Here is a 16,109-nt window from a genome sequence, read left to right on the forward strand (position 1 = left end):
TACGATTTTTTGCCTTTTGCAATGCATTCTATGCCATTTTAGAGTTTTCCACTAGGTGGTGCCGCTTGTAGTTCAGTATACGTTTCCTTTTTTTTTTTTCTTTTGTTCAAGAACTACCGTGAATCAATAACTAGTGATGTTAAACACTGGGCAGCCTGCTGGCAGCTCCCCTCCGGGAGGAATCTGTCGAGAGCACAAACAGTCAAACACCACCTAGTGGAAAACCAACTCTAAATGGCGTAGCATGCATTGTGAAAGGCAAGAAATCGTAAATATAATAACTTTCTTATTTTTCGTCTCCGGTCCAAAAGTAGGGTATCGTCGAACTCGTCTTGTACCCGAGTTCAGATATATACTCAAAATCCTGAAATTCCATGGGGAGTAATCTATACAACAGCCTTAATTTGAACTCAGATAGTTCAAAATCCCATTAGTTCGTAGCCATATTTTTGTCCTGGCCAGGAATATAGAAATTCACATGTTAAGGAATTCAGTTAGTTTGAAATACAGCTACTTCAAAATCAAAGTGGAAATTCTGTCCAAACTGTGATATGCATATGTTAACTTGTTCATTTAATTGAAGTGCCTTCATGCTACGAAAATGACAGACTGAAAACAATAGACCAGAACAACTCTAATCTGGTCATTACGGCTTTGCTTTTACAATAACACATTTTCGGATGTCACCTTACCCATGCACCTTTTTTCCCTTCTCATAAAATATGGCTAGTTTTCCTAGTGGTTAGGTTTTAATAGTGGGCTACAAGTATCAGATCAAGATATTTGTTGGCTACTACATGTGGGTGACTTACTACTTTTTGGGCCACTTTAAAAATAATTTAGGCTAAATTTTGAGGAAGTTTGCTTTATTTTTTATAAAACCTATCTGACGACCTGTGAAGTTCTCACCAGATGTGCTGTTTACCTGCAGTTTATTTATATTATTATTATTATTATTAAACAAAAATAGCATTCTGTATACAAAGTCTTATTCAATTTCCTTAATAAATTATATCAATTACATGGCATTTAGCATATTGTACAGAAATATGTAAATCTTGGATAATTCAAAACTTGATAATTTGAAGTTGCAATTATTTCATTTCTTGAATATTGAACTAATGGGGATATACTGTAGTATTTTATTTTTAAGAGTGAACATCTAATATTTTAGTTAATTTTATAAAGCACATCACAGAAGGCATTAAAACAATCACTTAAATTTTTTATATTGATCAATAACAGATATTTTCCTTATGTGAGTTTGATTAATGAGAACTGGCTAATTTGTTACAACTCAAAATTTAAACTAAACTTTGTAACAAATTACAGAAATAAATTCATTTGATAATAAATAATAAGAGATCAGTGAAATTATGTTAAGCTGTCTTTTGAGACTTATCTTGATAAGAATGTCATACATTAAATCTATTGAAAAACATATTCATGCCAAAATAAATACTTCCAATAAATATTTGAAATTTGATATTTTACAAAGCATAGTATCAAAAAATAAAATACTATTGGTATTGTATACCTTGACATATGCTCTGTCATTTGCATCAGTAATGCACAATACAGTGTTGGCACATCAACTGCCAATAATTTAGTCTTATTATTAAGGCAAATATTAATCTCTATGTTAAATAAGTTCATCAAACATGACTTTTACTTTGAAATACTGTAAAAGCCTGTTGGAGTTATGTTAAATGGTACACACCAATTATTAGGAGGATTATTTCACTTCTTTATCACTGATAAAAGGTTACAGGTTATTATAATGGTATAAGTCAGCCCATAGACTTTTCAGACTTAAAAAGTCAACTTGTATATCAAAGTACATCTCAATCTTAAAATATATTTTGATTAGTAACAATAATTATTAATAAATACTATTTCAGAATTCAAATATTCAAATGTAGACATATACATTTATAAAAATAGTTTTACATGCTTTACTGATTTGTATGACTCTTTTAAACAATTTTTTTTATTCTTTTATACTCTTGAAATTTTCCTTAAAATATGTATGCAGTTTTTGTATGAATGCTTTTGTCTATTGTAAGAAAGTACAGAATTGATTATTATTTAAATATAAAATAGCTTTCAAATTAAAACAAACAACAAAATAGAAAAATACACTTAATATCTGGTATAGGAATTCAAATTTAGAAAAAATAAACACAACAACTTTAAAAGCAGTACAGTCAAACCTGTTTTTATGCGCTCTTTTTATGTGCGATTTTTATTTGTGCGATTTTTTTAATGCGAATTTTTAATTTGTGCGGTATAGTTGGCGACTAGTCTCGTGCGATTCGTCATGTCTTACGTTGACTTATTATAGCTAAATAAACTTATTATAGCATAAATGCACTTATTATAGTAATATTATTGCATGAATATGCGAAAAATGAAATAATTTACTTTTTAAGTCAACAAAACACCACCTGGACAAAAATATGTAAAACAGACGATAGACCAGACGATGCAGTCAAGTGCTGACATCTGTTGTCAATAAATTCTATTTCGTACGGTTTTGAGTTATTTTCTATGTGAGACTTTTTTTATGCGGTCCCTGTTGTCCGCATAAAAAAATTATTTTTTTAATTGTGTTGCGAAAACTATTATTTACAGCCATTCGTGAAATTTCGTGAGATTTTTTTTAATGCGTTTTTTTTAATGCGGTCCCATCCCCCGCATAAAAACAGGTTTGACTGTATTTATAATTGAATAAATACTTCAAATTTTGATTTGATAAATGATTAAATAAAGGTAACCCTCGTACAACACGGTACTTCTGCAACACTATTTTGCTTTAACACGGTTTGAAAATTAGAGATATCCCCGTACAGCACGACTTTCGATTTCGATCTAACAGTTTTGGAAATCCTCTGTACAAAATTTCACAATTTTTAGGTTTAAACTTCTTTATTTGATATTTTCTTATTTGAGTAAGCATGTGTATCCACTCAAATTTACCCATGGATTTCGAATATTGGAATTTTCAAATTATTTTGTGCTTTTTGTCAGGTTTACCGTAATGAAAACCGATAAGACAAGAAAGAAAAAAATTGCACTAACTTTCCTATCGACCAGGTGTCATTGTCGTCGATTAAATTTACCCTTTAAGACCGTCCCGTGTTTTCTTTTTATAGATTAATCTTGGTATTTAGTAAAGTTTATTTAAACATCTTTAGGTAAGTGCTATTAAACTTTATTTTAACTGTAAGCAAGCAAACATTCGTAAAATGACGAACGAAACACGGCGGTATCTCGGTACTCGAACGATTCGGTTTTCGATCGCAAACAACCCGCTACAACAAATTTTCAATTAATAACATATTTTTATTTCGTCGTCCATAAAAATTCTTTTACGATAAAAATAAAAACACGGAAATGTTGCCCGATATTTCCGATCGAGATCGACAAAAAAACCGAGACGAAAACGATTCTTTGTAAAAAGAAAATGCATTCGTTTAAATAAAATCAATATTAATGTGTAATACAGTACTTTTAATTGCGATCGTTAATTAATTATTAATTGGAAATAAATTATCGACCGCTTTCGTAAACACATTTCTCTTAGTAACGAAAAAGAATAGTATACTTTTGCCAACTTCTGAAATATAACCCCACATTTTGCATTAGTCCTTCATTTCATATAGAACAGATTTGCATAACACGACACTTTCGGAACATAACTACCGTCTTATACCGTTACATTGCATTTAAGATATACCGTAATACCGTACAATTATAAATACGAATACGTTTCACATTTTTGACTCATTTCAATTTTATTTCTGTTAGATAATTGAATGAATTTCACAATATATTCTCTTACTGTAATCAAATTTCATATAAAATAATAGAAAAATATCTAAATACCATATCCATAATTAACAATTGTTCTAATTTGGTCAGTAAATTATAATTGCACAACTTCATATACTTGTTTATAGTGGAAAAAAGGGATATAAATTATTCAGATTTATAATATTGTATTTTTATAAACACTATTAATTATTCAAATAAGAATCTAGTATATATTGATTTTATAGCATCAATATATTGACTTTGTGAAAAAGAAATACAGAATCTTCTTTTTACAAAAATAATGAAAATAAATAAATAAAAGAAACCCATCTATCCTTGAAATACATCTCATATTATAAATAATAATCTCAAAATTTACTTATAAAAATAGGTAGCCTACATTAATAACGATATTCAATATCTAGTTATACAATTTTAAATTTTACGATTTCCAAAATAAATATAAAAATTGTTTTAAAAAAATGTTATTTAAAGTATTTATTATATATAATTTTTTTTAGTTTTATAATTTTTTGAAAAGTCTTTAGATCATTATGATAACAAATAAAATAGCATTTTATATAATTTATAAACCATTAATCAAAGGACGTCGGATCACTTTAATGTATTCTAGAAAAAATTTGTAATTTGCTCAGTTTTCAGAATAATATGAAAAAATACCACAAGAATATTTATATTTGTTGGTTTTTAACAATACCTGTTATTTGGAAAATATTTATAGTAAAGCAACGTAGCGTCGTACTTAATTCGACTGCACCGGGAAAAAATTACCGTACGCTAGTGGTTTTCCTCCGTAAAGCTTTAATAATTCAACCGTTTTTAACATTTTTTAAAACAACAAATTTCAAAACATTACAACGTAATTTAAATTTTACAAAACTTAGAAAATATATTAACATTATACAACACGGCATAAATAATAAATCTGTAGACTTATAACGTTAAATATAAAATGACCGTAAATACGTTTATAGATATAAATAAAACACGTTTCGTGTTAAACGTAAATATAAAAAAAATACCGTAAAGATCTTAGAATAAAATTATTAAAAAATACATTCAAATACTATTATTACTTAACACAAAGTACATACATTCTGTTTTTGTTATTCATTATAATTAACCAAAATGTTCTACCCATTACCGGCGTGCACTCTCTAGACCAGGGATGGGCAACCTTTTTCTATGTAAGGGCCGCATTTTAAGACTTTTGAACTGATGCGGGCCGCATACAAGAGAAAGAGAAAAAATGTTGGTAAATCAGAATTATTTATTCGTATATAATTATAAATTAGCATAGGTATACTTAATTTAGCTTCTGGAACTGATGTAAACGTAATATATTGGAAATATTTGGTTAAATATTCGTCACTGCTAGTTTTAAATTAGTTTCGATGTGTCTGTTAGCCGGTTTCTTGTTTTAATTTTTACTAAATTCATTGCGGGAAAAACTATTCACATACATAAGTTGTAAAAATAACGTTTGAATTTTGTCGCATACTTTCTTAAGCTGGGAAATTGATATATTTATTCACATTTTATGCGTCGCGGGCCGCAAAATATATGAATGCGGGCCGCAGGTTGCCCATCCCTGCTCTAGACGACCAAAAAACGAAATCGACGCCAACGGTTCGTCACTAACGTTTTCGTCCTTAACATTCTAATTATTCTCGACGATATTTATTTATTGATAAATTTTGTTATTTGAATCGTAATTTAAATTTTATAAATTGAAAATAATTCTTTAATCTAGAATTGAAAATAATGCTAATTATTTATTATTAATTTTTTAGTAAATTATATGAACCTAATTTTAATTTAAGTATACAGTTATCATTAATCTTCATTCTCCTACATAAATATAGAATTCAAAATTTTCTCAAATACAGTTATTCAGTTCTTTCAATTTACTATTGTTTAATAAAAAGTTTATAATTTATATAAAGTAAAATTTTACTTCTTAGGCTCCATAATTTAATAATAAAGATTTTATCAAATAAGACAAACAAAATATAGGGGGCTATATAATACAAATATGTAACCTTATTTTTGAAAATTGATAATTATATAAGTAGGTTTAATAAAAATTTTAATAATGAATATAGATACTAAATATATATTATAGTTAAATGTAAATTACTGTATTTGCAGAGGAGTTTGTGCAGACTTATACTTTGCACAGATTGAACAGTATTATTTATACATTTAAATCGATTAAACGTATAAAACGTCGATAATATTCTAGAAGATAATTTATAAGTTTCTATATTTAAAACTCTATCAATTTATACAGAAGAAAAATTTGAAAATTGAATATTTTATATTAAAATTTGACCATTTTAAAAACAAGGAACTTCTTTTATTACTCATATTATTTTTTTAAAAAAAGCAAGAAATGCAATAAGTTTTAATATTTAAAATTCTCGTGCTTAAATTATAGATAAATATACATTTCGACTACATCAAATATTTTGAAAATAAAACGTGTGGAAAACTGTGATATTATTGCATCATTCCTACAATACACAGTATATGTGATTAAAAATATTTTTATTTAAACATAATTGATAACAATCTCAAAATATAAATATTAGAAGTTTTTATCTGTTGCAAAAATCTATTTTAAATTCAATTGGAATTATCTAATGTTTATCCTAAAAGTTTCACATAATTATAACCTTAAATATGACCTAAAACGCATTCAAGATAGAAAAAAAAGGAGGAAAAAGAAAAAATATTTAGGTAGAAATTAGTTTCATTACATGTAGATAATCTTCAATTTATTTGAAGAAAATATAGCTTCATTTATTCTACAATAATAATTCTGTTCGAAAATATACATCGCAAAATATATTATTCATTAATAAATAAAATACTGCAGTTACATAATGGGATATTTGAGACATTTTGGATGTTCAAAACTCTTAAGTGTGACGAGAAACGAGGCCAAACGAACTCTTAACTGGATCTACCAGTTTCTGCCTAGAGTGGATGACAGAAAACCATTTGCAGTATACAGAACTACATATAGGAAAAAAAACATTCTCCACAGGAGTGGTAACTAGAGAAAAATATTTTTTTACAATAATCTTATAAATGGAAAAAAAATTAAAGTATTCCCACGAAACAAAGGGTATATTGTTTAATGTAGTCCAATAAACAAAACTAAAAGAAAAAGCGGAGTGAAAATTTTTCAATTAATATAATTAGGGTAGAACTGAAATATACATTAATGTCAATAAATAAAATATAATGTAGACGTGTTTAATTAAAAGTCAATATTTTCATTCCGTTTAAAGACGGAAGTATGTACTGTACAGTACGATGTTTATGTTCATTTTGTAACAATAATAATAGTAATAGCCGAAAACATTTGCATTCAGAAAGTAAGTGCAAACACCTGTGAACACTACGTGACACAGTCATATTATAACTATTATTCGCTAATAAATGTCAATTCTCGACTGTCATTCGTCACGGAAACATTGCGAAGGAATTTCACTGTTTAGTGGCATCATTTGTTGATAAATAGCGATACATTTATAAATTCGTTTCGCTTTTTTTTACGTTTAATTACTCGAAAACAGAATGAAAAAATAATTTACGCGTAAAATTATCCGCGTGATATATTTAATCCTGGATAAAGTTTCGATTACTTTTATGGCAATGTGAATATCGGTAATTAATTTAAAACGACTTCAAATCTATTTTAATTCGTATAAATATAAAACGCAACGATGAAGGATAACTCGAAATAACACGAAGTTAAATTACTGGAAAAAACTGACCGTCAAAATATTTTCAAAGTCGCTAAGTTGTTTCATCCCCTCCCGTTAGTAGTCTACCCTCCCCAAAAGATGCGACCTCAGTAAGAATGGGTGAGTCCAGTCAGCCTCGGGCCGAAGGTACCACCACAAAGGGAGAGCTGTTGTACTGTCAGACGTGATTAATTCCGGATCTAAAAGGCAGTGCCAGCCAATCAGCTTCTGCCATTCAGCACAACTCCCAGCTGTCAGCTGTGGCTCACTTTTTGCCTCCAAAATTTAAATTTCCTGACGACAGACCACTAGTACGACCTGCCAGACACGTGGCTTTCAGGTGACCCTCCTCCTTAAAACCAAACAGTTCCTCCCACTTTTCCGAAATCTCATCATCAAATCGATGCTTATAACCACGCAGAATACCACGAGTTATACTAATTTTGGACGGCATCGACAAAATCGAGCCTTTCGTATAATACAACTTTTACAGTTTTAAAAACTTTGCTCGAAATGCATTAATTTACAGCCAAGCGCATTTACTCCTTTGGTGAAAAAAATTAAATGGCACAAATTTTGCAGTAATAATACGTTACAGATCCACAGAGAAAAAATGTGGTGAAATAATGTGACAAAAACCCGTACAATTCCACCATTATTAGAAGACGGAAAGGTCGTCGAGGCATTTTTCCACTTACATTAACGTATTATGTAGGAAATTCCATATTTATTAGGTTTTATCCACATCGTAGTGTCGGGGTAAAGTTTGTTCGCGACACAGAAAAACAAGGCGATTAGGACAGGCTTTTAAAAAGAATATTGCGAAAAATAAGAATTTAGCGAGCGAGTGACTTACCTGACTCCTATACATGGTGGCAGGCATTGGCTGAGAATAATTTCCAGGTCCTGCAGTTCGATTTGCCCAAGAATTGCTAGGAGGATATTGAGACGATGCCGGATTGAGATCACTCATTCCGCCCTTAGATAAACTCGGATTATTACTATACTCGCTAAAACTATTGTGATATCGTTGAGTTGGATTTGGTGACTGTAGTAATAAGTTTAGAGTTGGTGTTGGCCCGCCCTGTTGGCTTATAGTCTGGCCAGACATTATACGTTGTCCTTGATTGGGATTGATAGCGGCCATACCCGGCCTCTGAGGTGGACCCATATTTAAACCACGTGGATTAAATGTTTTCAACTGCTGTTGATTATATTGAGAATAAAGCTTGTTCTGTGTCGCATCCGATGCCGTAGCAGTTGTCTCCTGTCCGCCATGTTGGTCTGCCGTGTAGTTGCCACCACTAACTCTTCGTTCGCAACCAGCATATCCAGTATTGGAGGAATGATTAAAATTCTCCGGCGTATTTCTATAATCTTCATTGCCACCGTCCCTGCTATTCTGATTATAATTAGGAAAATCGGAACTCATTCTTTGCCTATCTATGTTCGAAGCGTACATAACCTTCTCGACAACAGCGCTGTTATTCAGCTGATGTGTGCCACCATCTTGAAAGCTATCCATTTTCATTTCTCTCGATTTATTTCCATTACTATTAGCGGGAGACTTAATAGTGTTTTTCATAGTGACATTACCTGAGGAGTCGTCCGAACTCAAGTCTTCGACGGGCGTACCATTTCGCAGACCTCCGGTATCTTCGGAAGTTTTTTGTTCCTTGCAGTGCGCTGGTACTGCTGCCATGCTGGTGTTATGTCACCACCCAGTGTATAAAATCGTCACCCCGTCCGTATCGATAACAACACATAAAACGGCATCATCGACGATGCACAAGAGGTCACCACGTGCACTGTTGACGGCGATCCCTCACCTCTTATCAACAGCACACACCATTATTTCACCAACTTCCAAACCTGGAACGACTGCGCGCAGTACGGTCACCGCCGGAGAAAAAAATATCCATTTCTAAATCATTCGCTTTCATAATCCCCAACGACTTCTTCCGTTTACACTCGGCACATACGCTCTATCCAAACTTTTATAACTTATCGATCCGAATTATTAAATCAACGACGGCGATAACTGTACCAGGTGAACTTGGCTACGTCGGACCTCTTTCCCGGCATTAGCTACTATCGGCGGACGATTACGAATATCCCGAGCAGTGAAACGGCCTCGTACCGATTTCGTTGTAATCCGGCTCGGCTGTTTTAGGATACCGGCTTTTCCTGCCACGAACCTTGGCTAATAACCTTGCGATTGCAAAATCGACGTTCTTACACGCGTTGTAACGTTATTAACTTAAATACGTATCAATTAACCCTATTATATACATTTATAATTAACTCTTTCGATTATGCATAAAAACACCATCGTAAAATTTGTTAAACTAATTTCTATTGGCTTCTATCCATGCTCAATTGACTCGGCGTGCCCTTGCATAATATCTAACAAATCAATGTTTTTTGATGTCGATGACGTAACAATGCATTTCTGTTATATTTGATTAAAGTTTCGGCGGAATGATAAAAGGGGCGGCGCTTAATGTCTTTTTCTGGTCAACTTGACCAAAAAAGGGAAGTGACTTGTTTTCTGATAAAATTCACTCAATCGTCATTACGGCTTTTTTTAAGTAAATAAATAAAAACGATCGCTTTCTTTCTTTGCCACACAAGATTCCATATTTATTTATTTACCATATTATAAATTAAAATGATATTAATTCCTTCGCTATACATATAATTATATATTATAATTATTAATATTTTAAATTACGAAAAGTATTTATAATAATTAAAATTAAATTTATTTTAAAAATATAGGCCTATATGTAAATATATAATATTTATTAATTTATTATAAAAATCTTTTATAATAAAATTAGTTATATAAACATTTTTGCGTTATATTTTATTACGATTTAGATTAATAAAGTAATAAACTGGCTTGCGAATTCCATCAGTACCTATTTTTTTCCTTTCGAGGAATGGGCCGTATAGTCCTAAGCTGTAAATACATAAAAATTATAATTATCGTACACAGTAATTATAAATTCAATTTTTGTAATTCAATATTAATATTCGTTTCGGTTTTCTTAATTATAATCATAATTTACATTTATATTTATTGCAATATTGTCTAACTGATCAAAGAAAAGAAGAATTTCGAATATAAGTTTTAGTTTAATTTGATTTTTAGGGATCAAACGCGCCAAAAATGACCAATGTTCTAAATAATAAGTTATATTTTTAAAGAAACTCTACACTGAAGAAATACTGTATAACTTAATTTAGAAAATTTATGAAAGTTACTTTACGGTCTACATTTTATTACACATATTTTATTAAATTTTATTAAATACAATTAAATTACTCGAGATAAAATTATCGGCATAATTATTTATTTATAAGTGCGTTACGTGTAACTTATGCAATTAGAAGAAAAGTATTTAATTTTTCTTCAAATTGCGCGAGTTACAAATTATTATTAGCTTATATTTTTATTAATTAAATAAGATCAAATGATAGATACGATTTTGTTAGTGTTTCATTAGAAATAAATTAATATTTATTTATTAAGACAGAAAATTTTTATGAGATTGCAAAAACGTGGCACGTACTAAATTAAACGCGAAAACCTTTAAAATAATACGTAAATTTCTGTAAATACAATGGAATACGGAATAAATATTCTTTTATAAATTTTACACTTTTTCTTAGAAATCGATAATTTTAATTAGATTTCAAAAGGGAAAATTATTAAATAAAAAATGCATTATGCCAAATAATTTAAAACCGATAAACAGCAATGTTTAGGATAATAAAAAACTTTATTGCAGTCAAACCTCGATGTAGCGCCCTCCTAAACAACGCCACCCTCATAAACCCCAACGAATACTCATAAACGAATCTTCCCCATAAATATTAATGGAGAGCCTATCGGTAACTCGAGTTACTAAACACACAATTTTATCTCGCAAAAGACATTGTTATCACAAAATTACTCGACTTTCAAACTCTCTACTCTCATACTTACGGGTAGACCTCATTACTATACATAATACTGTTTGTCGTACTTCGGTTTAACGTCACACTCGATTTATTACCAATTTCGGAAGCGAAAAAATGATGGCAGTAAATCGAGGTTCGAATGTATATTTGTTAATTAAATTTGTCGGTGTTTACTCTTACGGTATTAATCATTTCTAACAGATGAAAGAAATTCACATTTATAAATTAACTACTAAAAATATACACGGGCTAATTTATTTTAAGTCTAAAATTATCATTTAAATCTATTTATTTATTTTATCTACTATAATAGTTCGTTGTAAAAAGAATTATTTTCTCTTTAACGAATATAGCTTACTTTTATATATACAGTATCGAGTAATTAGAATTCGGTCACTTTTTTCCCACTTTTTCATTGGTAACTGTGAAATTCCTAAAATTTCTTCCAATTTATTTTAAAAAATTAAATTTTAAACACATAAAATGATAACACGTAGAAATAAAATGCTATAACTTTAAAAAGTTTTATTTTAAACATCTTATAACATCAATTATTTGTAAAAATACTAAAAATGTTTTCCACGTTACAATATTTAAGTTAGATCTATAAAAATTATTATTATTTTTTTAAAATTCCAAACTAGGCCTATTATATTAATGTTTAAGTTTTTCCGTAATAAAGATACGATTACGATGTTTGAAAAGTAAATGGTATTAATTTTATATTACAGTTAATTTAAAAAATATATTAAATAATTGTTAATAAAATTAAATTTACGAAAAGTCTCGCACAATTTCTAAATATATTCTATTTAATATCTAAATAAATCCTATTCAGATTTGTTACGCAAGGATCTAATTTTATCGGCCACTTATATAAATACGAGAATTATTTAGAATTTCCGTTAATGTTAAATGTTATACGAATTGTTTCTTATTACGATCGAAATGATTTTTAAACGCTTATCAATTGTAGTATTTAAGCCTAAGTATTAAAATATTTGTTAGACTATACGATAGTCAAAAGTTCATGCTCTTTCTCGCGATAGATTTTAAACCCGTCTTTGTATAAAAATAACTTTTCAAATTCATTTATAAAAAGTTTTTAATTATCAAAACTGAAAATAATTCGTCAATTTAGAATAAAATAAATAAATCTTTATAATTTTAAATTAAAATGTTCTCATATTTTCTAATTTAGAACGAATATCTTGCAGAATATTTGTATTCGGTCGAGTTTGGTTTTTAAAATATTTTATTTTTCTTTTAACTTTTAATAATTAGTTTTTATTATACTGTTCGTAGCCTACTTTGTATCTTAAAAGCCGAATAAGAGCAAATAAATTCAAAACTTTCGTATAATAAACCATTAAAAAATAATATTTATAGGCTAAATTTTGTAAAGCTGTATAAAACACGATTAACCTGTAGATTTCTGTGAATAGAACCAAGATTTCTATTACTAAGTTCGATGGTAGTGAGAAGTCGATAATTTCAAAACTACTAGTAATAAATAACTAAAGTAAATTATATTTTAAATTTGGTACGTTTAAACAGAGCCTAAAAGAGAAGAGGTAAGATCGGACTCATTACGTAAGCTATCGAGGCTTTATCCTTTTCTAAAAGCGATAAAAACATATTAAGAAAATCAATAAAATAAACGAAAACAGATTTTTTTCACCATTCTGTGTATTTTTAACATAGACTAAATTTTGGGCACCTCTCCGTATTCGAATCCGAACTAAATGGTTCTGTCGGACCCGTGTTCGAGCGTAGTTAACATACTGTAGACTAACTATTCTAGATTATGTATATTTTAATTCGAAGTATTTTTCTTCTAATCGATAAACCAAAAATTATTAAAAGTTAAATAAGTTAACGATCATAAATTAGCTTTATTTACGAGCATTATGGAAAAACAAATCCCGTATATAGTAGCTTAATAATATTAAGCAGATACTCTCACGGACGTACTCCGCGACCGTCCACGAAGATAAATAATTGAAGACAAATAATTACATCAGTAAATTTTTATTTAATTATTCAATTTTTTTAGGTGTCGAGGGCCGAAACCGGTCAACCCGTAATAAAAATTTAAGACGGACAAAGCTTTCGATAGTCGAGGGTGTATCTCGGTCATTATATTATAATTTGTAGAATTTTTTATTCGATTCTAGGGTGACGAGTGGCCCATTTGCTCCTTCTGCAGACGTTGATGCTCGCAATGATCATATTTGCCTAAATTCTGCATTTGCACGAGCAGCATCGAGCAATTCTCAAAAAATATCGATAAAAGTGCTTTCGAAAATTATTAAAAGGTTACATTACGCTACTTTATATCATTACTAATAATATAAAGTATCTTTTATAATTCTGTAGTTACGAAGGACACTTCGTATTAAATTACATTATTGAGCGATTGAGATCAAACGACGCCCAAGCCTTATCTTTTTAAAACCCGAAAATATTAAAAACGCAAAACAGCATCTAAAAGCATTTATATTTTTTAAATAATAATGAAATATATATAATTTTTAACAAATATTCCTCGAAGCCTAAACCAAATGGTTTCGGTAGCCTCGTACGATAAGGCTTGTTATTAAATAATCTTTAATTCTACTTTATATTATTCATTAATCCGTGTTTTACTTTAATTTCTTAATTATCATCAATAAAATCAAACATTGATTGAAATAATAAATATTTTTTTTATTTAATACGAAATTTTATGGACGAAAAGTATGAAAATACAGACTACTCGTACAGTAGATATCTCGATTTATTAGTCTTATCTGCAGATAAACAAATAACGTAAAGTAAGCTTAATTTAGAATTATAATTAGATAAGCGACGAAAATTTCGGAATTCTCGAACGAATAATACGCGTCTGTTTAACTGATTTGTAAATACCCGAATCTACTAAGTTGAAAAATGATTTTAACACATTATCCTAAATAATAATTTTCCTTTGATAGTAATAATTAATTTCGAGCGTCGATAGAAATAATAGAAGCTATCCATAAGTCATCTAACACCAAAATTCAACATTTTAATACTCTTTGTAACACACAATGACACATTTATAATTCTTTGTAATGGTTTCAAAATGATCTTTCAAAGTAATTGACGTTTTAATTTGTTCCTATTATCCTCAATTGTTATGAAATCTGAAAGCTAAAGACATTTATTCGTTATAAACTGATGAAATTTTAGGTAGCGATCGATATTCGATAAATATTTGAATTTTAACAAATTTTAATGAATTTTTGATAATGTTATCATCGATAGAGATTTTCCCAAAACTTGGCTAGCGTAATCGCGAGATCCGAACCTTACAGATGTCTACTTTGATTTTCTTTAAAAAATAAAATAAAAAGAAAAGGCTGCTTCTGACATTCTGACAGATATCACCGGCATCCAGAAAAGAGAAACTCAGGTGATTAGGTCTGACTGTACAGTATGTAAGAACACAAACTCATAGGGTATCTGGATGGGGCGTTTCCTCGGTAAGGTCACGTAAGTGATAAGAAACTGAAGAAAGGAGCTTAAGACGACGCAAATGCTCACGCGAGTGACAGAAACCTGTCACTATGCCGATAATCAAACGAACTTGATCTGTATTAAATTGAGAAGTTCCCCGTAAAGAAAGATAAAGCGCGGAAGCCTTCGTAAATATTGTTCGAAAGTTTTCTTCCAACGCAATGATTCGAACGACAGAAGGAAGTTTAGCTTGTAATAGTCCTTAACACTATATTATAATAATAGTTTCAGATATGGAGGACAATAATAGAATAATAGTTGACGTAGCAGTAAAAATATCTTTCAATTCGGTACTAAAGCAAAAAATATCGAGTGAATATAAGTAGAATACTTAAGGAACAGAATAGAAAATGGCGGAGAATATGAACGGAATTATATTAGGTTACCTCGTTCTAAATCTAGAATCGTAAAATAAGTCAATACGACCGAGTATGAGTAATATTGCTGCTATCGAGAGTTTACAATGACACATTTATAATTCTTTGTAATGGTTTCAAAATGATCTTTCAAAGTAATTGACGTTTTAATTTGTTCCTATTATCCTCAATTGTTATGAAATCTGAAAGCTAAAGACATTTATTCGTTATAAACTGATGAAATTTTAGGTAGCGATCGATATTCGATAAATATTTGAATTTTAACAAATTTTAATGAATTTTTGCAAAATTTAAGACGCTTTCAAAATGGCGTTACATCTTATCCAGATACCCTATGAGTTTGTGTTCTTACATACTGTACAGTCAGACCTAATCACCTGAGTTTCTCTTTTCTGGATGCCGGTGATATCTGTCAGAATGTCAGAAGCAGCCTTTTCTTTTTATTTTATTTTTTAAAGAAAATCAAAGTAGACATCTGTAAGGTTCGGATCTCGCGATTACGCTAGCCAAGTTTTGGGAAACTCTCGATATACAGACTGCATCAAAAGTCTTCTGGTATTCTATAATTTGTATAATAGGGCTTATATTCTGTCTTCTTACGAATAATTGGTGGCTAATAAGTTTATAT

General features: G+C 29.7%; 1 protein-coding gene across 1 annotated transcript in view; it reads right to left on the bottom strand.

Annotated features, from left to right (window-relative positions):
- LOC136968654 (trithorax group protein osa-like) overlaps positions 1 to 9,706 on the bottom strand; it is a 244,373-nt gene extending 234,667 nt beyond the window's left edge. Inside the window, exon 1 of the mRNA XM_067262654.1 lies at positions 8,452 to 9,706. Coding sequence (XP_067118755.1) covers positions 8,452 to 9,297 — 846 coding nt within the window. The 5' untranslated portion in view covers positions 9,298 to 9,706. The remainder of the gene's footprint in view (positions 1 to 8,451) is intronic.
- Positions 9,707 to 16,109: the final 6,403 nt, after the last annotated feature.

This window comes from Centruroides vittatus, unplaced genomic scaffold, assembly GCF_030686945.1.
Source record: "Centruroides vittatus isolate TY-2023 unplaced genomic scaffold, ASM3068694v2 contig_150, whole genome shotgun sequence".
Classification (NCBI taxonomy): domain Eukaryota; kingdom Metazoa; phylum Arthropoda; class Arachnida; order Scorpiones; family Buthidae; genus Centruroides; species Centruroides vittatus.